The sequence below is a fragment of the Seriola aureovittata genome, chromosome 14, assembly GCF_021018895.1.
Source record: "Seriola aureovittata isolate HTS-2021-v1 ecotype China chromosome 14, ASM2101889v1, whole genome shotgun sequence".
In the NCBI taxonomy this organism is placed as follows: Eukaryota; Metazoa; Chordata; class Actinopteri; order Carangiformes; family Carangidae; genus Seriola; species Seriola aureovittata.
The window spans coordinates 8,684,493-8,708,293 of NC_079377.1; the positions used below are offsets into that span (position 1 = coordinate 8,684,493).

A 23,801-nucleotide genomic window follows, 5' to 3' on the forward strand; every position below is an offset into this window, starting at 1 on the left:
AACATGACGTCACTAACCTCTGCTCAGCCGCAGAGGCTGCTGGGAGTATCTCTCTGTGCCGGAGACATTTTGGATTTAAAGGGGCTGAGCTAGCCGTCAGTCCTAGCTCTCGGTAAGTGTTAACTATATTTGTACTTATTAATATTATAATTACGTGAATCATGTATATGGCCGTGTATGTAAGTAACGTAAATTTAAAACACCGTATTTAGAAACCATGGGCTCGGCGATTTGAACAGGGTGAACTCGGAACAACTAGGGAGTGGTGACGCTAGCTGGTTAGCCGAAGCTAGCTAGTTGCTGACGGGAGCGCTAAACAGATCAAAAAGCAAGCCTTATTAACAGGTTAGCTAAACTATCAAGTGCACATACTGAAAAATGTTAAAATAAATCTTGTGAAGGAATGAACGTGTACGATCCGCCTTTATTGATAATGAAGAACCTCCTAGACAGAGGTAGAAAGTCATAGCTCCGTTGTGAACTGCGAAAGTCATAACAAAATGAAATTGGTTGAGCTCAGTAATTAGCAGCGCTCATGTCAAATGATAACCACATGATTTCTTGTTTTATGTGTTTAAAGTAATTTGCAAATATTCAGAAGATTGCCTGTCTGTGTTCTAAGCACGTTGAGGTTGTGCAGAGTCATTAACATGTAATTATCACTATATTAAATCAAATATGAAGGACTGTTTTTCAGCATTTGCTACATCATTGTCGAGAAGTGGTGGAGACACAGGTGTCATATTTTCTACAAAATACAACTTAACTTAGACAGATGTTCTGCCTGTTATCTGTACTTGCTTCAGTGGCAATAATCAGGCAGACATTTTTCAGATACCTATGAGTAGGAAAACAGCCCTTTTAGCAGCTGTTTCCAGTGGAGTGATGGATGACTGGACAGTGTCAGTGGCACTTCCCTCCTCGTTGTCCCAGGCCCTGCCACACCCTCCTTGATGGCTGACTCTCTTTTGTGTCTGCCAGTGCGAGCAGTGTGTTGGATTGCTGTTTGTGCAGGAAACAGAGGAAGATTAAGTGATCTGGTGGTGTCAAACTTCATCAAGTAGACAGGAAATGCATCTCTGGGGAGGTGGCACAGAGATTGGCCACTGGTCTGTTGATTCTCCCACTGCAGTCTTGCCATTTCCTATGCTACAGTTTTTTACTATCATTACATTAACATGCACCACACCCTTTCTCAAAATGTCTGTTCTCCAAAGTCTGTGCAATGTTTTGTATTTGCTCATTATGGATTTTCAGTTCATTCTTTATATAAAAATATAAGAAAATTATTTCAACTTTTGTCTGTAGGCTTGCTTTAAACAAAACCCAATTTTATCCTGTAATGAAGTCACAAAGATCCAATGTGCAATTAAACTTTGCAGTAGCAAATGCACATTTATGTCAATTAAGGGTTATTCAGTTGATCCACTATTTGAGATCAGTGGGAAAAAGCCTAATTGACTTAAATGACTGTAGTGCAGTGTTGGTAGGTAGAGATTAGGAGAAACAGGGGACTGAGTGATGATGGTGTTTTGGAAAGGGAGATGTGATAATGTGAGGATTGAGGCCTCTCTGGAGATGAAGACTAATGAAGAGTGGAGCTCTGGATGGGCAATCATGACCAAGAGATGGTCCAGATTTCCACCCCTCAGAGGGAAATGAAGCATTCAATACCAAGTTCACCAAGTTGTTTTTTAAACACAGAACTATCTTTCTTAACACTGTGAAAACCTCTCGGGCATTTGTATTGGCTCCTGAGCTAGAAGTGCTAAGATTGCGTCAAGATATTGTATGACCTTTGATCCCCCTGCAAGACTAACTTGTCCATAAAATTCAGTCCTCGTGCACATAATGAAAACAACAGCATATTAGGTCTCTTGTCTATTAAATGATTTTCTGTTTTGTTTTTATTTTTTGTTTCATTATATGGATGCTTGTAGCTAATGCTGCTAATGCCTCTGTCTGTGAACCAAGTTGTACATTCTGTACTTTTTTAAGTCCACTAATTGAGCATCTTATATGTAATGCAAATACAACATTGCTTTAGTGTAGATGCTCTACATTCCAGCTTTGGGTATGAGTTGAACCGGTGAAATAAATGAACACCTCTTTGAATGGATTTTTCACTTCAGGTCAATGCTGCTCTTTTTATACAGAGGTATTTGAATTGTGATTTTTCTGAAATCCAGTTTAATCATGTTATCAGAAACTAACTGGTGGTAAACTGGTCAACACTGCTTTATTAGTCAACCTGTGAACGTCACAGAAGAGAAGGTCCATCTGTATGAATGGAGTATTTCCTGAGGTATGTATGATCATTACAGTTCAGGTGTCATGTTTCAAATGTTGGGTGTTTAGCTTTAGGACAGCTTTCTGGAGTGCACTAGGTAAATGATTTGATTTAACAGACGTTTATTGCTTGGTGCTAAAACGAGAACATAGGGCCAGGGGTTATATGTAAAGCAGTGTAATATTTCCACACACATGCGATAACAGGTTTTAACCTTGCAGTGTGTTGTGTGCCCTCAGCCTTGGTGACATGTGAAACTCCCTTTGAGCCTGTAAATAGTGTCATTTAGCCTATTCCATTGTGTCTCATTAGGTCTATTCCTTTGTGTCTGATGAGTATAGAGAAGCAGAGTCTAGATCAGGATGGCTCCCTCCCCCATCCGACCTGCTCCTCTGCACTCCTCTGTTTTCCTCCCACTGTGGGCGGGGTTGTCTCTTGATGTGCGCCCCAAGATGGTGTTGGTTGTTCTGAACGAGCAGTAGGAAGGTCACCATCATCCTGCAGGCAGCTCCCGTCCTCCTCTCCCCAGCATCAGCACTCATCACTCTCATTACAGTCCTGTTTCACTTCCATTTGCCTCTGTCTCGCACTGAAGATTTCCTTTTTCATTTTAAGAAGGATCTCTTCGGATTAGCACAGCAGATTTATGATGCACTTTGCTGATGTATAACACTATTGCTGGAGGAGGAGTCATTATTTCATCAGCTTTTCTCCGTGCCAAACTATGAGGCTCTGATCTGCCACTGAAACTGAGGTTAGTTTTCTGGTCCAGCAGGCTGTAGCAGCTGAAAACATCGCCAGCGTGAATGATAGATGGCTTAAGCCTTTAGCAGCCATTTAGTGTGCTCAGTTATGGAAAGATTCTTGGAGAGTGTAATTTGTACTTTTGCCAATTGTTTCCTAGTTTTTTTTTTTTTGTTTTTTTTTTATCTTCATGTGAACTGTGTTTAGAATCAGCTTTTCCTCTATAATGATCATATGTTTGGACAGACCTGCCACTGTAATGGTTTCAGATCACAGCCTGACTGTAAAGTTACATGTAGTAAACTACTCCCATCTGTTAGGACCAGGAACATCTGTTAATGCACCGTGTCTTATCTGTGTTGCATATGTATTAAAATGGTACATCATGTAGCTCTAACCTCAGGGATTTATTGAAAATGGTTTCCCCCCTGTGCCTGTGTTTACTTTTACTTGTTAGAAGAAGTGAGCCAACAGCATTTCTTGTGACTAGCTACCTGACTCGCTCCTCCTGACCCTTGCTTGATCCTGATCGTTCCTGTACTTGATCATGAGGGCATTTGGATAAAAGCCCAAACTGAGTGAATATGTGCTGCTGTCTGGTGTAAGGTGCACCATGTACATGGGGAGTGCATTTTTTGATATTGTCCCAATAGCACTGTGACCCATTTCAGCAGTATATGTGGTCGTATTCCAGACGCCATGAATTAGCTGGTATGTCATTTCATTTCGTTATTCTGTTGTATTTTATTTTTTAAATTCCCATTCAATGTTATCACCTGTTTTATTTGCACTTATAAAGCAAAGATGAAAGCAGCGGAAAAGTAAATGTTAAAGATTAGTTCAAGTGAAGTGTTTTTAAAGTATAAAAACAGGCCTGTTGGACTTTATCTCATATCTGTAAAGACTTGGAAAACATTAACTCCATCTAGAGAAAGCAGAAGTACTTCACACAGGTGCTTGTGTATTTTGTCATGGCAAAGCAACTTGTTTCTCCCCTGGCTGGCATGAAAGTACTTCTACTCTTTGTTAGCTACTGCGTATATACCCAGCTAGTCAGGCAGGCCTTTCATCCATATAGGTGTCAAACAGCTGAGACTCAGAGTAATTGTTAGGGGGCAATAAGCTGTCTGATCTGGGAATATGTTTGATCAGTCAAAGAGATGTTTTCATATCTCCTTCATAGCAGATTCGAGCTTTGGTGTCAGACCCTATCAGGGAGAAAACAGACTTAATGTCACTGAACTCCCAGTTTTATTCAAAACCATCATCTCTGTGACCATGCTAATAAGAGCTCTGCCTTATTTGTTTGTGACATTTGAATAGACTTTCATGTAAAGTAGCTAGTTCGTTTTTTATCAGGACAGAAATGGCCCTCAGTTATCTGTGCTGTCGTCTGTTTCTCTTCAATGTAAGTTCTCCTGAAACGTGTTACTTCTTGCCTGTAAGTTGACTTTACTGCTCTCTTGTTTTACTGTCATACACTTCTTGTAACTGCTGATTGTAAGCCCTCTAGTCATTTTTGTTTTTGGCATTATAATGTGTGCATACCATGACTAAAGCACACAGCCTCCCTATAACTGTTTTGTACTAATGAATTCTTTGCCGTTTGTTTTGTTATATATGAGTATATATTCGTTTTATTTGAGTACTTGGCCTTGATTATGTTTTTTTTTTTTATGTTGAAGGATTTTTATGCTAGGAGCAAATACAAGGTCACACTTTTGGTAGACTTTGATGTAGGTATATATCTGATCTGAAAACATTTGAAGTGGTTCAAATCAAGCGTATCTTACTCTTCAATTGATTATGTGCTTTGTTTCATCAGACTGGGGTCATTTGATGTGATGAAAAAATGCTAAATGGATCTTGCCACCTCGCTCACCGCTGTAGAGATTCACTGTCTCAGTGAATTTGCTGCTGGTTTCCTGTTTGTTCCTGTGAAAGAAAGGAAAGGGATGATTGTACATGAAGTGCAATAAAGCACTAAATTGCAGATGAGAGATGTTCAGTGTTACAGTCTAATATGCTCAGTATAAATCAGTCAGCACTGCTTCAGCCTTTGAACAGCTTAAACAAGATGCTACCAGCTTTGCTTCAGGCTCACTCCACACTTAATGTCTTCCTTCACAACACAGAGAATTCAGACATTTAACTAAATAAATAAAGTTTTTAATTGGATAAAATGGAAAACCAATAAAATTTTTGGTTGAGAGGTTTTCACCTGACAGAGCAGAGATGTCTCCATGCTCTCATTAGTGTTAGGTCATCTGACACTTTTTATTATTGATCATTGCTGCTCTTCTGCCAACCCAGAGCCTCCAGCTGGTGGTACACAGGCTCCAGTGTCATCCTGACTAAAGCTAATTTCCACAGGCCGTCTGACATCCACTTGGCTTCTAGTTGACTTCCCTGTTTGCTTGTCTAGTGTCCATCATGAAATACATTAGCATCATAAATAACACCCCCACAACGGAGCCCAGCTGTGATTACATGATGTGACATGCATAAAATCACAGAGGGGGGGGGCATAATTACTGGATACCAGCAACAGACCCAGTTGGGTTTGTTGTCTGTGTTTCTGCCACTGCGAGTGTCAGCTGTAAAGCCGAGCCAAGGTCCGCTGAAAATACACAAGCAAAGCAAATGTTGTGTACGAAGAGGTATTAGGACATGAAGCTAACAAATTAAGGTTGGCAGCAATTAGAGCTGCAACGATTAGTTTAATCACAGAAAATTCATCAGCAGTCATTTTGACAATTAATTGTTTTCAGTCATAAAATCATCGGTCCTTGCAGCCATTTATTGATCATGTTGTGATGTCTCAAGTAGTTTGATTCTTAACCCAGTAATGATTCGCCCTCACTCAACACTGAAGAAATGTTTCACTGGTTTTTAACAGAGCTGCTATTTTCTCTTCTGTTGTTACCATTAAAAAAAAAAGCTATTTGTTGCAGTTATTTCAGCTGTGTTTTTGCCCCGCTTTAATAGACAATTTCAAAGCAGGGAGTGGCTCACTAATGGTGTAGTATATTTTTCTCCAGACAGGTGGCTCTCAGCTGGTGTTCATCCTTAACCCCTTATCCTCACTGATGCTGCTAAAATACAGAATGCAATAGCTCAACATTGCCGAGTTGGAAGGGCAGGGCCGCTTTCTGCTCTGACATTTGCATGATGTAGCCAGCACTGACGTGGCTCAGTGAGTCATAGGTTATCTTCAGACTGTTTGGGGAAAATGGCACATGTTCTGTACGCCCACCAAAGGGCTGACATTTCTTGAGAATACAATATCATTGACGCTGATGTTTTTTTTTTGTTTTGTTTTTTTTTTCTGTGACTTGACCAGCTGCTGAGCTGTATTACTGAGGCTTTTGTCAAGTCATCCTCTCCTTCACTCTTCATACAGTCATGCAGCCAGCTAGGCCTCTGTTTGGATAAAGTGTTGGCACCAGAAGGCACAACACTGCAGCATCTGTGTGCCCTCTGTTACGCTGCAATCTGCAGTCCTACTCCCAACCAGAACTTATTAAAGGTGCCAAATCCCAGCAGTCTTTCCTCCCAGAATAATTTTAGCCTGTGCCCCTCAGCTTTCCCAGACATTCTACGCATGTCTTTAAATTGTATGTGGCTATTCATTCAACACTTGCAGCTGAGAAATTCACCCACACTCAGTTGCATTATTGTGTTTTTAATTTATGTTTTATTTACTGACTACGTTCTGAATTAAGCTTAGTTAACAGCTCAAAAAAATGCTGACCTATCTCACTCATGAAATTTGAATCCCTTATCTGAACTGTAGTGATAAAACACAACTTAATTTCCCCTTTTATGGCTGTCATGTTGCAGGAGCATCATGCTACAATCTTATTGGCCTAGCACAGAAATGACACGTGTCTGTTACCGTCGGGGCTCTACACTGTCGGACATTGATATCTTTAAACTGAGACTGGAGAGTGGTTTCTTTAATGCCGCTCCAGCAGAGAATGCCTTAGCTGTTTTATAGTATATAAAAGATCATTTGCAACAGAAGCCACTTTCAATTAAAGAGAGGAAAAGTAAGAAAGAAATGTGAGAAATGTTGTGAGGGTTTCGGTTAAGCTTGAGCCACATCGTCCGTTCTCTCTTTACAGGTTTCCCTGAGCTGCGTAGAAGATGTCCACCATGGTGTATCCACGGGAAGAGAAGCTCGAGAAGCTCTCTCAGGAGGAGATCATCTCCAACACCAAGCTGGTGATCCAGGGTCTCGAGGCCCTGAAGAATGAGCACAACTCCATCCTCCACAGCCTCCTGGAGACCATCAAGTGCCTAAAGAAGGATGAAGAGGCCAACCTGGTGCACGAGAAGTCCAACTTACTCCGCAAGTCAGTGGAGATGATTGAACTGGGCCTGGGAGAAGCACAGGTAAGATGGGGTGATAGAAGTATGGGGAGGAAAAATAAACTGCTTATGAGTAGATAGAGTTTGGTCACTACGATGATATGAGCAAAAAAGAAATTGTAAAATAAAGTAAGTTACAGTTTTTAATATGAGAATTGACAGAAAAAGAGAGAATGGCTAACAATATAGTACATGTTGTATAATTGAACCCACAGAGCCATGTGCTACTGCCTTCTACTTTGGGTGGTTCTGCTTCCTCATTCTATACTGAGCTCGTGTGGTGATTATGATTCATTCACCATAGACCTTGCTGCTGCTGCAACAGTTTGTCCTTGTTAAATGTCTTTGCTCTTCAATGCCGTCTCAATCCCAGGTGATGATGGCCCTGTCCAACCACTTGAACGCGGTGGAGTCGGAGAAGCAGAAGCTGCGTGCACAGGTGAGGAGGCTTTGCCAGGAAAACCAGTGGCTGCGGGACGAGCTGGCCAACACCCAGCAGAAGCTGCAGAAGAGCGAGCAGAGCGTGGCCCAGCTGGAGGAGGAGAAGAAGCACCTGGAGTTCATGAACCAACTCAAAAAATACGATGAAGATGTCTCACCCACTGTAAGTACTGTACACTGATGCTAAGCTTTATCAAAACTGAAGCCCCTCTACAGATCTACAGATTATTCCTTGCTAATGTATTTTTGTGAGATTGGGTTGATACATTTTGAGGTATTATATTCTACCATTGTTTTGTGTTGTGGTTAGAATGTCCTCATCATAACAGGACTCTTTAAAATCTATTGTTCCTTGTGACTGGAAAATACAATTGACTATGTTCAAGTTTCATTCATTATTCAACCTCTGCAGTGAAATGGAAATGAGATCACATTAGTTATCATAAGCAAAATGGGACAGAAAAACCCAGAAAATATTAATAAGAATCCTGGGCTATGAACCAAGTTGGAACAATTTTATTTTGGAAATGCATTGAAAGCACTGATTGAACTGTAAAAGGCAGCAATCTGTCAATGATATCTAATAGAGGAGCTGTTGGAACAAGAAATTGTATGGTCTTCCAGGAATGAGCCTTTCCGGTCAGGTTCTCATTGAGCTAGTGGGGAGATGAATCATTACACATTCTGACCTTATACTTAGTCACAAAAAGAGGCTGTAATAGCCTCTATACACTATCTGCTTAACTCAGCAGGAATCCATCATACCAGTAGCCTGGTTCTTGCTCCGGAAGCATCTTTTCCATTTTCCAGCTTTTAGCAGGCGGCCACATTGATACATCTTTTCTTTCACTTTATCCTTAAAATCTAATTTATTTCATCAAAGTGAAATAATGAGCTCATAATATAAAGTATATTTTGATGCAGTGTTGAATGTGTTGGTATAAATGGCCTAATACTCCTCTGTATACCATTGTTGCCAAGTGTTAGATTAAATCTCTGATGGTCGTTGTGTCTCCACTTTGATATAATCATATAAATATGAAGTTTCCAGACAGATATTTTGTTGTGTACGGTCGCTTTAAGGAGTTCAGATCAACATGCTTTTCATTCTTAATTTCTTTGCTGTGTCTGTTACCTCTCATTGTTTATTCTGCGTATCTGATTTGGCTGATTTCTGAATTGTCGTCCGTTATTCCTGCTGTCTGTCAGAGGATGTGACTTGTAGGTCTGTTTCATCCTCTCAGCAGGAGGAGAAGGACAGAGAAACACCGAAGGACACCCTGGACGACCTCTTCCCCAATGACGAAGAGGAGCATGGCCAAGGAAGTAAGAACAACAGTATACAGCAATTCAACATGACATTATAATTCTGCTCTTCCATAAGACTATAAAAGCTAATAACAGAGCCTCTCTGTGATACAGGATTTTGCTTCCAAAATGATAGTTATCATTCAGAGTAAAAAGATATTAATACATGTTTATCCAAATGTATTAATAGTATGTGAATAACACAAATGCGTATTACATTATTGGAATAGTAAAACAATTAAGACTTAGCCTTAGTAAGTATAACATGTAACATTTTTGTTCCAGTCAAAACAACTCTTATGTTTCTGATTAAATGCAAAAATCTAGTTTAGAAAAAACTCCTCAGTAAAGTTCTCAATTAGCACACTTGGTTTGATATTAGTCCAATTATACGCGGTCACAGCCCCCTGAGTCAGTTAACCTGACTGTCTGTTAAGTCCAGTACACTGGGGGAGGTAATGTTGCGCCAGGCCATTAAACACTAATTGAATTATCCCCATAATCTTATTTCCTGAAATCACAGTATTGTGTGCATGCAAATGTAGTTAGTGATATAATCAGGTCAGAGTTTTCTCCTTTTGACATCAAAGTTGACCTTTGCCCTGTGCGTGCGGCCTCTCTACCCCCACAGTGCAGCACCAACACAACAGTGCGGCCGTGGCTGCAGCCCAGCAGGGAGGCTACGAGATCCCAGCCCGTCTGAGAACCCTGCACAACCTGGTGATCCAGTATGCTTCCCAGGGCAGGTACGAGGTGGCCGTCCCCCTTTGCAAGCAGGCTTTGGAGGACCTGGAGAAGACCTCTGGACACGACCACCCTGACGTGGCCACCATGCTCAACATTCTGGCCTTGGTCTATAGGTCAGAAAAGCCCCCGTACATGAGCTTTAGCTAGTTCTACTGTTATTTGACTTGTGTCGTGTTGCCTTCCTTTCGACACAAATTTTGTCTAAGAATCAGAAACATTCCGTCTCATCATGTCATCCTGTGTCTCCCTCTCACTCATGCAGGGATCAGAACAAATACAAAGAGGCAGCCCATCTGCTCAACGATGCTCTGTCCATCCGGGAGAAAACCCTCGGCAAAGACCATCCTGCTGTAAGACTCCACCGTTGTCATGGCAACTGTATCTTCGTGTGGACACATCCGTGTTTAGATAGATCAGATTGGTCATCTGGTCTTGGTTCATCATTGCTTAAAGACTCTGTCAACAGGGAGGCAATAACCGCACAGTCTACTGTATTTACTGTGCTACTCAGTCAGACTGTAGGGACTTCATTCAGCTATTAAAGTATGGATTTTTAACCATGTGCCTGCAGGCTTGAAAATAATCCATCGCAACTGCTCAATATCTGCTCACACGTCCATGAACCAAATCACAAAATGCTTGGAATAGAACAATCAATAGGAAAGCATTAAAACATACTGCGTGTTTCATTACCTTCGTGAACAGATTTGTAAGAATTGAGTTACAGTGTGGCACCAAAACAGCTTTAAAAGCCTAAAGGAAGCTATGAAAGCACAGTGTTAGTCCCTGCTGCTCCGTGGGATTTGCACTTTGCCTCATATTTTTGTCACTCAGTCTGATCTTCAAGACACAATAATGAAACACAAAGGTGACTTTGTGGTGACTACCACCCTGTTCAATTCAGGTGGCCCTGAGCTTTTTGAAAAGACTGCTTGATGGAACAACATACATTTTTATGACTGTGTTTGGCCTTTAGACAACGGTCAGTTAAGTTTTGACACTGTGAAGCTGAACTGTGAGTACAATAGCAAAGTCAAGAAAGAAAGTGGCCTTATTCAGGTTTTCTCTGTTTCTGTATGTACAGGTTGCTGCAACGCTGAACAACTTGGCTGTGCTGTATGGAAAGAGGGGGAAGTACAAGGAGGCCGAGCCTCTGTGTAAGAGGGCTCTGGAGATCAGAGAAAAGGTAGGCCACATCCCTGGATTGAACCAGTAGAGCAGTCCACAGCACAGCTAAACCAGTGAACAATTAGCTCATTATAATAAAGTAATTAACAGTGATAATGTATCCAAAATGTCAGTTGGACCTAAAGTAACACCAGCGGAAAACGGACTATAAATAGGGAAAAGAGCAAATGATTTTCTTAAATTGTCTGTGAAGTTTCCGCTGGGGGCCGTTTCCATGTCGGTGGGGAATTGGAGGGTTTAATTGAGAGCACAGCTGAAAATGGATAGCAGGTGTTGGGGGAGCGAGGAAAGAGACATATAGGAAGCATGACAAAGCTACAGAGCTCAGCAGGGTACAATGATTTCTCTTTGCCTGAAAGTTCTATTCCGTACCCTCTCTATTGATCAGCCAACCTTTTATTAGATCTCCTGAGTGCCTGCAGCAGGCAGACGTGCTGCCTGGCAAAAGCAGCAAGAGGAGGTGGAGGTACAGAAGGGAAAGATGCAGGAGGGAGCTGAAAGCTCTGAGGCACAAAGGGAAATGTTAATTCAAAACATTTAAAAAACATCTTGATTTCCATCAGGTCCTGGGGAAGGACCACCCAGATGTGGCCAAACAGCTCAACAACCTGGCTCTGCTGTGTCAGAACCAGGGCAAGTATGAAGAGGTGGAGTACTACTACTGCCGTGCCCTGGAGATCTACGAGTGCAGGCTGGGCCCAGATGATCCCAATGTGGCCAAAACCAAGAACAACCTGGTGAGAAATAAGTTACCAATACCACATCATCTTTTTCCTTTCAAACCCTTCACTATTCATTATACTATTCATTTCGTCAAGAACTACAGTCTCTATTGATGTGCCAAGGCAAACACAGCGTACTTATTGTGACCATAATCACTCCGTCAGCCTGAGCTTGGTCCCTGCGGAGGTGTTGCTAATTTCTGCCTACAAAGCTTCTACTAAAATGTCTTTTAGTTTTAGATTCAAAATTTTTTTGTATTCAACTGATGTTGCCTGACGTGACAAAAGAGCCACTATTTTTTTTCAACATACTTTTTGTAACTAAAAATTATGAAAGGCAGCAGAATATAATGTTATTTTACTCTTTCAGTACAAGAGTTGTCATCTTCAGAGGGTTCTTTGTTTCATTTAGCATTGCTTATAGGATACCATTGTCTGCTGACTTGCTTCTTGTAGCTCTCCAAGGCCCTCCTTCTTGCTTCTGTCCTGTCTCACTGATGATTGAAAGGCTGCGTGGAGACAGTAACGGAGGCTCTGTGGTACTATATTGTTTTACGTGAAGCACAGTGTGCAGGTGAAATATGCAGACGGATTGCTCTTGCTGTCTCAGGGGACACATTGGGAGTCAATAGGCCCATTTGATCCAACACTAAAATGTGCTTTCGCTCCTTTTTCTTCTTCAGGCATCCTGCTTCCTCAAACAGGGGAAATACAAGGAGGCTGAGATTCTGTACAAAGAGATTCTGACTCGTGCTCATGAGAAAGAGTTTGGATCTGTTGATGGTAAGGCCTCAAAGTAGATATTACGATTTACAGTATATGGCAGCACATGTTTAAAAGGTGATTTCTATATGATGGAAGGTTCTTGTTTCAATCAACCTATAAACACATTGAATAAATACCACGTTATCCCAAGAAACATGGTGGTGAGTTCCAGTACATTGCCCCTCAGAATATAGAGACTAGATTTGCTTTTTGTTTTCAACTTCCTTCCACTATTGTCTTATGCTCTATCTGCTGTTGTCTCACACCAGCGAGCAGAGTCAGTGACGGACAGGTGATTAAAAAGTGGACGATGTTCTAAGCAGGTTACCAACCTCAACCATTCAGAGGAATCTTTACAGAAACTGTTTGAAGAAATAAAGAGTTTACTTCTCTGAAAGATGAGCTCTCGCAATTTTTCTTCTCTTTTTAGTTTAAGCTAAGCTTTTTGTTGGCTTTCCACCAAAAGACTGAAAGCGACTCGGCACAATGCACTGCTCTGACAATTTTTGAGCAAAGGCATCTCACATTTTTCTGAGAGGTTCGTTTTTCATTTCTCTTAAACTGACAATAGTCTGTGCTTAAATTTTTTTTGAAACCTCTTGGTGAGTTGAAGGTTAAAGGGAAGCAACACAGCAGTAACCATTAATGATGAACGTGAATGATGAATATGTTTGTGGGTTTCATGATACATTCATGCATAATAATGACTACTTGACAATGTTAAAGTTTAGTCTAAGTATGTGAAAATGGTGTGATGAGAATGATTCTATATTACTTTTATTTATGAGAGAAACAAGTTGTGTATTGATTGTCTGTATTGCATTTATACTGTTTTCTGTATTAAGATCTATACACTTATATCCTTATTTTATTTTAGAAAGTCTGGAAAATGCTTATTATAGATTTAAAACACAAACTGTATGTTACTGTTTCTACTAAAGAAGCTCAGGAACAGATGTTGCGCAATCAGTCTTTATATTATTAACAACTATCTTGTACATTCAGCCAGTGTTGATATTTTTAAACTTCAGGGCAAAACAGACTGTGGTTAATTTATCATTCAGATGTGTCTTCAGCCAAATACAACCCAAAAAAGATGAACATGAGTGTACGTGGATTTAATAAAACGTCAGTCTGAGGACAACCAGTCCAGCTGTTTTCCAGTCCTGTTGTACTGTGTGTAGACCACCTCTCCTGTGTGTCTGTCTGCAGCTGAGAACAAGCCCATCTGGATGCATGCAGAGGAAAGAGAGGAGATGAGTAAGGTGAGAGGGTTTGTGTAATCATCTCCATGTCATTCTGAACAAGAGCAGAGCAAAGGAAAACGTTTTAAATTCAATAAGGCTCTTCTCATGCAAGGTTGTGAAATGGCAGAAAACAGGTCCGTGTATTTCACTTCCTGCAACGTGAAATACGATATTGTCCTTCACACACACAATATGAGTCCAATCAGGCAAATGATAGTTATATGTAAACATCAGAAAAATGCTGCTGATCCAGTTTAAACCACAGCTTCCCTTCACTTGTTTTTCTTCCTCTTCTCCCTTATTTACTTCCAGGGCAAGCACAGAGACAACACTCCTTACGGAGAGTACGGAGGCTGGTACAAGGCCTGCAAAGTCAACAGGTGAGGCAGAGACTGATAAGCCTGTTTTTACAGCTTGGTTATAAATAAAGTCACTTGTTAAAGTCCAGAAATGGAATTACATTAGATTTATTGTTTTATCAATGTGTGAATTCAGTATATTGTAGAATTTGTTAATTTATTTTTCACAGATATGTGACTAAATCAGGATTAGTTTATAAATAGCTTTCCTAATCCTCCAGGGTTTAGAGTATCAGTTTGCTCAGACAAGACTGTTCCTCGTTTGACCTTCGAGTAAATTTCAGTGTACGTATCTCTTCTGTGTCCAGCCCTACAGTGAACACCACCCTGAGGAACCTGGGTGCCCTGTACCGCCGACAGGGCAAGCTAGAGGCTGCTGAGACCCTGGAAGAGTGTGCAGTGAGGTCTCGCAAGCAGGTCAGCAGCATTTCCTAACTGAAAATGCCCATTTCTGCATGCAGATAGCTTATCAGGTCCTATTTTTGTCAATTCTGAAATGTGTGCCCCGTGTTAGGTCAGCAAATCTCATGATATTTCTTTCCCTTTCTCTACATTGCTATGGATCCAGAGCAACACAGTAAGTGGTCTCCAACTGATAGCCCCCCCCCCCCAATAGAGCCCCCACCTCTCTCCCCTAACATCACTCCCATCTCACAGTCATTTAAAATGTCCCCTTGTCTCTGTGATGCTGTGACAGTAATGTCAATGCATTAAAGGAGACAGGAAACATAAAGCCACTTTAATTCCTCCATATAACTTTGCACTATCACCCATATCGACTAGCTACTGTCTACCTCTGTGCTGACTCTGACTGTAATATGTTTGTTTGTGTGTCGTACCTGTGTGTTGTTTCCATCAGGGCATCGACCCCATCCACCAGACACGTATGGTGGAGATCCTGAAGGACACAGATGGCGATAGGCGGAGGAGCAGGGATAGTCTGACCAGCGTTAAGTATGAGAGCGGCTCTGAGACTGGCGAGGAAGTGAGTATGGGCGTGGAGTGGAACGGGGTGAGTACAAATCCACTATAGTTGAGTCAACATGGCCAGTGACCTCAGTGGAAGAACGAGGTGGTGTTTGTAATATCACAGGGAGTGTGGACTGGTACACTCCATCCCATATATTAATAGAATTCATAATAAAATACACTGATTTGTTATCTAAACTGAAAGGTGAGACAAGAGGACTCTTGTTTTTAAGATTAGACCACTGATGTGGACTGATGATTAGGAAGTCCTCTGGCTCCTCTATCTAGATTATAGGAGCCATCCATTTTATGATGTCAGTGTTGCACATCATCATAAACCAAACTTGAGTGAAGTCTGAACTGCACCTGCTTTCTCACAAAATGATTTCGATCTACTTTAAAAATTCATCAGTAGAATAGCAGATTATTCCCAGTTCTTGGTTTGGCTGCACTCAGTGAACTGTATCTGTACCAGTCCATCAGCTCGCAGTAGATGCACATCACCATGTCCTTCCCATGAGGATAACCAGGAAATCCATTTTTAAAAATGTAAAGCTGATTGAGTGTCTTGGCATGCTGACCTGTTGTTTTTGACAGCATGAGTTTGCTTTGGACTAGAAGTTCACATTTATGTTGTTCATTGCTTGACAATGAAGTTCTAGTGCTTTGTTTTTAATAAGTGGTTGTTGTTTTGCTGGCAATGCTTCTGCACAAGTGGAGTGGTAACAAAAAGGCACAAGCTCATTCTGTGGCAGCCTGGCAACATATGAAATATGTATTTGCTTTTGTGGGACTCAAAAGATGCAGCGTGTCTAAATCCGCATTAGGATGCCTCATGTTTCCCCCATTAAACACAATTGACAGGATTCCCAATATCCTTGACGCTCGTCCTTCTCTGCAGTATACTGGGCAGTTGATTCACAGCAGTTCATTCTGCCATTTTATTGCCTCATTATAATGTCCATCCTGGTTGTGTTTCCCCCAGACCAACAATCGTTAGTGTCATTCCACCGTACAGGTTTTATTTCTGCACGATGCTTCCCTTTGGACTTGTAATCCCTTTCCTTGTTATTAAAGGGGCTGGTGCTGAAAACAGGATATTGTTTGCAGTTAAACAGACGCTACTAAAGCTGTGTCCCAGCTTGAAGAAGCCCTCTGGTCACAGTTACATAAGCCAGAGGGCAGGACTGTGCCAGCAGACATGCCTCATCTGAGCTTGTGCCTCTCCCCTCACTTAAGTGCAGCCACGCCCTTCACTGCACACACCCAGTCCAAACATGCATGTAGCCATGCCAGCCTGCTGGGCTCCCCCTTAACATGCACACTAATGGACCATATGTGTTCACTGTTTTCACACGTTTGACAAATGTCTGTTAACCTGATGTCTGCTGCTCTCTGAATGAGTAACATTTAGTTGAGAGGTGGGGTTTATGTTTGCTGGCTGTTGTATGAGTGTGAATGCTTCTCCACACACATGTTCATACGCATAACACAGCAACTCCAAACCGCTTCAGAATTCACTCCAACAAACGCAACGGCATGTGTATTCATCGGAGTGTGCACCTGTCTGTCTTTGAAACATGTGATAGCATGCAGAGGATTACTGCTTGTGTGCAAGCGTTTCATTATCACAGCCACAAAAAGTAGAGATGAAATTCACACGATCAAAACAGACAATATACTCACGACATTCTCATGCTTTTAAAGATTGTTTCTGAAAGCGAAATTGTCACAAAACTTTTGAGCTTTTGACTAAAAGTTTAACAACTTCCATCCATCCATTCATCTACAAAGCTGCAAACATATGTAAATACAACCTAGCTATCTTGTTAGAAAATAGGCTTGTAAACTGCTGTCTGCTTCTGTGTAGATGTTTGCTGAGAGATAAAGTGACCTATCAGTCACATACTGTAAAGCTTTGCTTGAACATGTCTTCACGCTGCTCTCAGAAAGTCTGATATGTCACTGAGGATATAGATGTGGTTTACATACTCAAATTTACGCATTTGAATAAATGCCTTCTCTTTTGTTATGGAATCATTTAGACGGTACTAGTTTAAGGAACTCACTTACTTGGTTAGTGTTGAACCAGTGGATGTAGACGACAGCGAGGAGATGACAGCTGTCAGCAAATTTGTGGTTGTGTTCAGCTTAATTAGTAATATGTATGTGCGTGAAAATGCATGATTTGACTCGTGTGTGTGTGTGTGTCTGTGTGTCTGTAACTGCTTTGTGCTGTACGCTTTCATGTGCTGCCTGTTAGTTTGCATGTTTCCTGGATTTCATCCTTTGCCTTTTTTCCTTTTTCTATGCGTCACTAACCTACTTCCTTGTTGATTACTCTTGCCATGGCAACCAATCAGCCTGTCAATCAAATTTCCTTTTCTCACTCAGTGGATTGTACTCTCCCTCTTGAGCTGTCATTCCACACAAGACGCTTGTGTGGGTTGGTATGTAGTGATGTAATAAATAGGCTAGGTAATTAGTTCATTAGTCATCTGTTAAGGTAATACAACATAGGGCAAGCTAAGGCTAGTATTATTATGTAGTGTGTAGTAGTAGGATTATGTTCTCATCATTCATCAGATGCAAATTTGGCTTTAGGAAATTTTAAACTGCTAAACTTTACGAAGGACGTTTGAATTCAAAGTGCTTTAGATAGAGATATTATTCATAACATCAGTCCCTCTTATCGTCAGTGTAATGGCTATATGAGTATGGCCATTTCAGTGCTGATGCTTGCAGATGTCTCACATCTGCAGTGCACAGTCACTTGATGGGTGCAGTGTGCCAAGTTCAGACTTTTTGGTAGCGAGAGAGGAAAGAAAAATAGCTGAGTCACAGTGACTGCAGCCACCAACCGACTGCATCACTGACCCGCTTCTTGTTTTAGTGCAGCACCTTAAACAGCTGCAAAATTTCAGAGAAACGCAGCTTGTTTGTGTTGTATTCCTCAACTGGGGTTCACAAAAATCTATAACCAGACCCCAAGTTGTAGCTGTTAATACACATACATAAACCTGGTGCTGGACAGTCAGTGCAGTTTATTGTAGAAAAGTGTAGGTGTCTTGCATAGATGACCCAACCCCGGAGCTCTTAATCTTACAATGTGTGCTGTTTTTGTCTTTTTGTCTGTTTCTCTCTTTCTCTTTTATCAGGCCTAAGCCATCAAGATTATTCCTCCATCCTTCTCTCCTTCCCCAACACAATAGCAAAAGGATGTGTGTTGTCGTTCCCTCTGGCCTTCTCTGTCCCAACAAACCGACTACCATTCCCGGCGCCCCCTCCAGCAAAGACTCAGAAAGCCCCCATCCTGGCTGTCACCCCTGTCCCCTGTTCAACTGACAGCTGCTGGGACGTTTGGTCTTCTCATCTCTCTGCTCTGTTTTCCCCTCTCTTTCTTTCACTCTCTCTATCCTTCCCTCTCACTAACCCTGTGTCGCCCTCCATGTCAGAAATCATTACTTCAACTCTTTCTCTCACTTAACATTGAAAAAGTCATTGGGTGTGTAATCTTTCCCTGTGAGGAAGTCACTCGCACATTTTTCCTCTCTCCAACACCCACTTGTAATTTTTCATAGGTGTATAGTAGATTTATTTGGCAGGAAAGGAGAGCATTAAAGTTGGAAATATAAATTATTGGAAAAAGGCTAAACATACAGAGGAAATGCTGAAAGATGATTTTGAGGTTCAGTGTCACCTTCGACAACAGACTAGGCTCCAGACATCACTCCAACCCACAGTCAGATTAAAGGATACTGATACTAGACTGAATATTATACAAAATAAATTCAGTTCCACGGTTGTTCTGCATTGGTCTCACCCTGAATTTGTTTGTTGCCTTGAGCACTCTCGGCCTGTTTCTTCTTGACCTCAAAGCTAGCTTCCAACCTGCCTGTATTTAGCCATTGTAGTATCTGTTTTTTTTGTTCTTCTTTTGGTTCATTTATGTGCGTTTTCTGTTTAAACTAATGCCTGAGATCAAATGCCTAAAATGGTACTGTAAAGTTACACATGCCAATCAAGATATTCACCATAATTTCCTTTTAACATCTTCAGCCTAGTTGGCAGGAAATGAGAAGGGAGCATTGCCATTTTTGTTTTTATAGATATATTTCCTATTCATTTTAATTTTGTATGATTTTTTTGTTTACATTTTTTAATGCTTTTTGATCATTTTGTGGCTGAATATAAAGGCAGTAGTATGTCAACAATGCTATTGTGTTTACCTGTTGTGAAAGACCAGAATGCTCTGCATCATTTAGGCCAAAGCTTACAGCAGATTGGTCAGATCACATCAAGCTGTTGTTGCCATGGTAATTTAATTTCAAGTTGCTCCTTGTCCTTGGTTTGCTAGAGTGTTCACACAGGCTCCACGCTGGCACAGTATGTAGAGTGCAGCTCGCATTTACAAAGGGAATTAGCAACGTTGGCTGATGCTGTGAAGCCAGTATGACAGCAGAAGCCAGCAAGAGCATCTAGCACAGATACTGGCCACCTGAAAGATTGCTAAATAATAATAGATTTCAAAATAATGGTCATAAATGCCCAGGATTGCCTTTACTTGTTGGTGTAGGAGTAATGTTCTAATTCAATGGAAGCCTTGATTCCACAGTAGTTTTAGTGTGTGTTTGTGTATGTTTTGGTGGTACAGTCACAGTGCCCTCTCTGGCTATGGATACTGTATTTTGAACACAAAGCTTAATGGGGTGTGTTGCCTTTTTTCTTACACAGTTGTTTGCAAGTAAACATCGTCACTTTGGTGAATCATGTTTTTAGACACCAAATGTTCAGTGCGAGTGTTTCCTCAAGATCAACATGTTTATTTCAGATGTTTAACTAACTGAATGTAAAATGACTTTAATATCTTGGAAGTGTAATTGTAGGCTGTATTCATAGATTTGACAAGTGCATTCACTATACGGCTTTTCAGTATGCTACTTGCCTTGATTCTTCATTCCTTCCAATGAGTACACCTATACTTCTAATGCAACTCTGAACAAAAGAATTGACTATGTTCATCACATAATTATGACAATATTGTTGTGTTAGTGGAATGCTTATTTATTGAACTGTCTATTCTTGACATATATAGTGTGACTTCAGTTTCCTAAAGTGGAAGAACATAAATGGTAAGGTCTATAAGCACTATCTTAGTAAGTAGGACTGCATCATATTTACCATTCTGCATTGTGAAAATTATTGCATCAACACTTGTTGGTATTCTCAAATAAAGTTTTTCATTTGTGAAGTTTTGTCTTTTCTCTACACCGGATGGAGACGTCTGTATTAATGTGTCATCAGTGGAAACAGTGATTCTTCTGTGTTTCATCTCTGCTAGCGGCTGCAGAGCCACTCGGTGGTTTGCGAATATTTCATCTTTGGTAGCTCTGTCTAAATCCTCAGACTAACCCACAGTTCCCCCTGCTGGTGATGAGCCTGTATTGCATAATTTAACACCCTAGACATTGTAAATACAGTATTCCATTTGGTGTCCCTCCAAAGCCAGAGGACGGTATTCATAGCGTGTTTCTTACTTGGTTGCTCATTAAAACATACGCCATGTAGTATAGCTGGTATAGCCTCTACATTAGAAACTGTAGATTCTAATGTAAGGATGAATGGATGGTTGGATACATTTCTGTGACACACTGACACATGTAGGTCTGAGGAGAATCTCTGGTTTTGGTAACGGTTCATTCTGCTACTAACAATAAGTTATTAACCTGCCAGTTCATTTCTTGATAAACTGATTAACCATTTAGTCTATGGAATGTCAGATGATAGTAACGGATGTTAATCACAATATCCCAAAGCCCAAGGTGACATCTCAAAGTCATTCCTGGGTTTCAAGAACCTGTGATAAAAGACAAAGAAAAGCAGCAAATTCTGACAATTAAGAAACTGCAACTAAGTCATTTAGTAAAGTATTTGTGCTTTAAAAATGATGTAAGTTTACAATTAATTGACTATCAGAATAGTTTCTGATGGATTAATGGACTAATTGTTGTAGTTCTACTTACTGTGGATAATAACACTCAGCATGACCATGGAACCACGAGGAGACCCACACACTAATAACCATACTTAAAGTTATGAAGTTGATTCTAATGCAACTAGTGCAACTTTGCAGAGGTACATTTGCTTGTGGATGATATTATATACATACATAAGAGCAGCAGACATATTTACATTTACATTGTTCACATTTATATATTTAGCTAAATATTTTCAGCTTTCAGCTATTTCATATTCCATCTCACTGATTGTTTTTTTTTTTTAACATTTTATGATTTTATTAAAGATAAACATTTCAATTTTTGAACCTTTGTTGTGAGGCTTTCATGCTCACACTATTGGCTGCAAACAGCCATTTATAACAGGACTGATTTACACAAGATCTAATGCAAAAACATGTCTCAAAGCTTAAATCATTTATATACACAAATATGTAACAATTCAAATTCAAGTTAAGGGAATGACCTGTAATTCTGAGCTTTTCCTTTGCAAGGTCAGTGCTGAATGGATGGGTTGATGAGTGTGTGTGTGTATCTGCAGGACGGCAGTGGAGCCCTGCAGCGCAGCGGCTCTCTTGGGAAGCTCAGGGACGTTTTGCGTCGTAGCAGCGAGATGCTGGTGAAGAAACTACAGGGCAACGGACCGCCTGAACCTCGCAGCACCAAGTAAGAACTGAAGAAATCCTCTGTTATGACGGAAAGTGGATATGTGAAGCAAATCATACTTCTTGTTGAAGTAATTCATGTCTTTTGGAGGCTGTTAAATGCATTCTCGGGTAATGACTTTTTCCCCTGACTCATAGTGGTTTGGAAACAACCTCCCCAGCTACATGAGTACTCAGTATTTTTTATGTAAAGCGCGATCCCAGACACTATGAACATTATTTTCTTACTGTTAATATTACTATTCAACAGCATGAAGCGAGCTGCTTCCTTGAACTACCTGAACAAAACCAGTGATGACCCATTTCAGGTGAGGAGCAATTTGTACAAATTGGATTAAATATCTGCTGTATAGGTTTAAATGTTCTGTTTCAAACTTCTTATCTTGTATATCGTGTTTCTCTGTCAGACCCGGGGAGGCAGTAATTTCAGGGAGAGCCGGGGACTGAGCTCCAGCACTGTTGATCTCTATACTGGAAACTGAGCCACAGGTGGGCAGGCGGCTTTCTATCTGCCGATCTGTTCACCTCCCCAAAGATGCTCCTTCCTGTGGCTCGTTCTCTGAGCCAGAACGATCACTGACAACACTACCAGACGGCGTCAGCCTCCCACACACCCATTCCTCTGTCTGTCTGTCTGTATGTCTGCACTTGATCCAAAGACCCATCTCCTCCAGGATCCAGACCCAAAGACGTTTCATTTCATCAAGACAAATGCACAACTAGCGTGTTTTTTGTCCCGTTTGCTTTTAAATTCAGGTTGTTGATTTTGGTCTTCCACTGACAGATCGCCGCATTTCCCTCATAGTGTTCCTAATTTCGGCGTCACCTCTGTGCCTCCTGAATGTGGCCAAGTAAACAGACCTCATCTCTCCCCCTTATTCAAAATCGCTGTGACTCTGCACTTTCACTTCATCTGTTGCCATAATGTCACCTGTGCTGGTATATTTCTCCTTATGTTGTTTTGATTTGAAATATTTGTGTTTCCTCAAATTTTTGTGTCTTCCTGTACTGTTTTTTTTTGTTTTATTAGTGCAGATTTTTTTTTTTCAACATGCTTAAAATAAAGATAATTTGTAGATTTTGTTTTACTTTACTAAATAGGTCTGTTGGGTTTGAAATGTAAATTTATCATAATTACACTGTTAAAAAAAAAAAAATTTATTTTCATTTTAACGGTTATACATTTGCCTGTTGAGATTTATTTGCAATGCGAGGTGTTGGTTAAAGCTTTGGGAAACAGGATGAAATGTTTGACACGATTTGAGCCGTGATAACTTTTGTTCATACCAAGTATTGATAAACTATTTGAAATTTAAAAGGATGCTGCTTTAACCTCTGCAGCTTTGAGATCCGAGTGTGTTTTTTCTGCACCATTTCTCTCCCATTGCAGAGAAAACACAGGTTTAAACTTTGAGTCATTAATGGTCTCAGAGAGCTGAAAAACACAACCATGAAAATGTTCAACTTTTTAAATTGTATATGTAAAAAAATAATGAGGCTAAACTGAGTTGCTTAATTCATCCTGAATGATATCTGGTGCCATGTAAGACTCATCAGAAAGAGTATTCTTCTAATGTTGTTTACAGTGATTAGGATGTGTGATCCATGTCTAGATTTCTATGACGTGATTATGATAGATTTTGCACAATTGTCAGATGGGTGTCTTCTGTCTTTGATTGCATTTTTTTGTGAAGCTTCACAAAAGAGCTGGAATGTCTTGTAATTATTTTTTTTGCCCTTGTTTTATGTTTTTCCTCTCATCCTTTGTAATAAATGTATTAAATAGAAGCTGATCATAATATTCACAAATCATGGAGTTCATCAGGAAATTAGTGGGAATAGAATTGAGTGTCGATGTTGGTAAAGGTTGAATGTGCATCTGTTTCTTATACAGTCCCACATGTTATAAATAATGCCTGATAGCAAATCTGACCTTGATTCAGTAATAAAACCAACAATTTTCTA

General features: G+C 40.5%; 1 protein-coding gene across 8 annotated transcripts; it reads left to right on the forward strand.

Annotated features, from left to right (window-relative positions):
* Window positions 1-38: 38 nt before the first annotated feature.
* Window positions 39-23,801, forward strand: klc1b (kinesin light chain 1b). 8 transcript variants are annotated; one of them, XM_056395048.1, is made up of 17 exons: window positions 39-112; window positions 7,162-7,432; window positions 7,782-8,012; window positions 9,094-9,175; window positions 9,789-10,017; window positions 10,167-10,254; window positions 10,989-11,090; window positions 11,656-11,829; window positions 12,498-12,597; window positions 13,792-13,844; window positions 14,139-14,206; window positions 14,494-14,602; window positions 14,754-14,762; window positions 15,045-15,197; window positions 21,713-21,837; window positions 22,087-22,144; window positions 22,244-23,801. In XM_056395048.1, the coding sequence occupies exons 2-17, from the start codon at window positions 7,184-7,186 to the stop codon at window positions 22,316-22,318; spliced, it is 1,905 nt and encodes a 634-aa protein (XP_056251023.1). In that variant the 5' UTR covers window positions 39-112; window positions 7,162-7,183; the 3' UTR covers window positions 22,319-23,801. The 8 variants fall into 8 exon arrangements, with proteins under 8 accessions (XP_056251023.1, XP_056251024.1, XP_056251026.1 ...); XM_056395049.1 differs by lacking the exon at window positions 39-112 and adding an exon at window positions 2,796-3,044 and having other exon boundaries at window positions 9,097-9,175; XM_056395047.1 differs by lacking the exon at window positions 39-112 and adding an exon at window positions 2,800-3,044.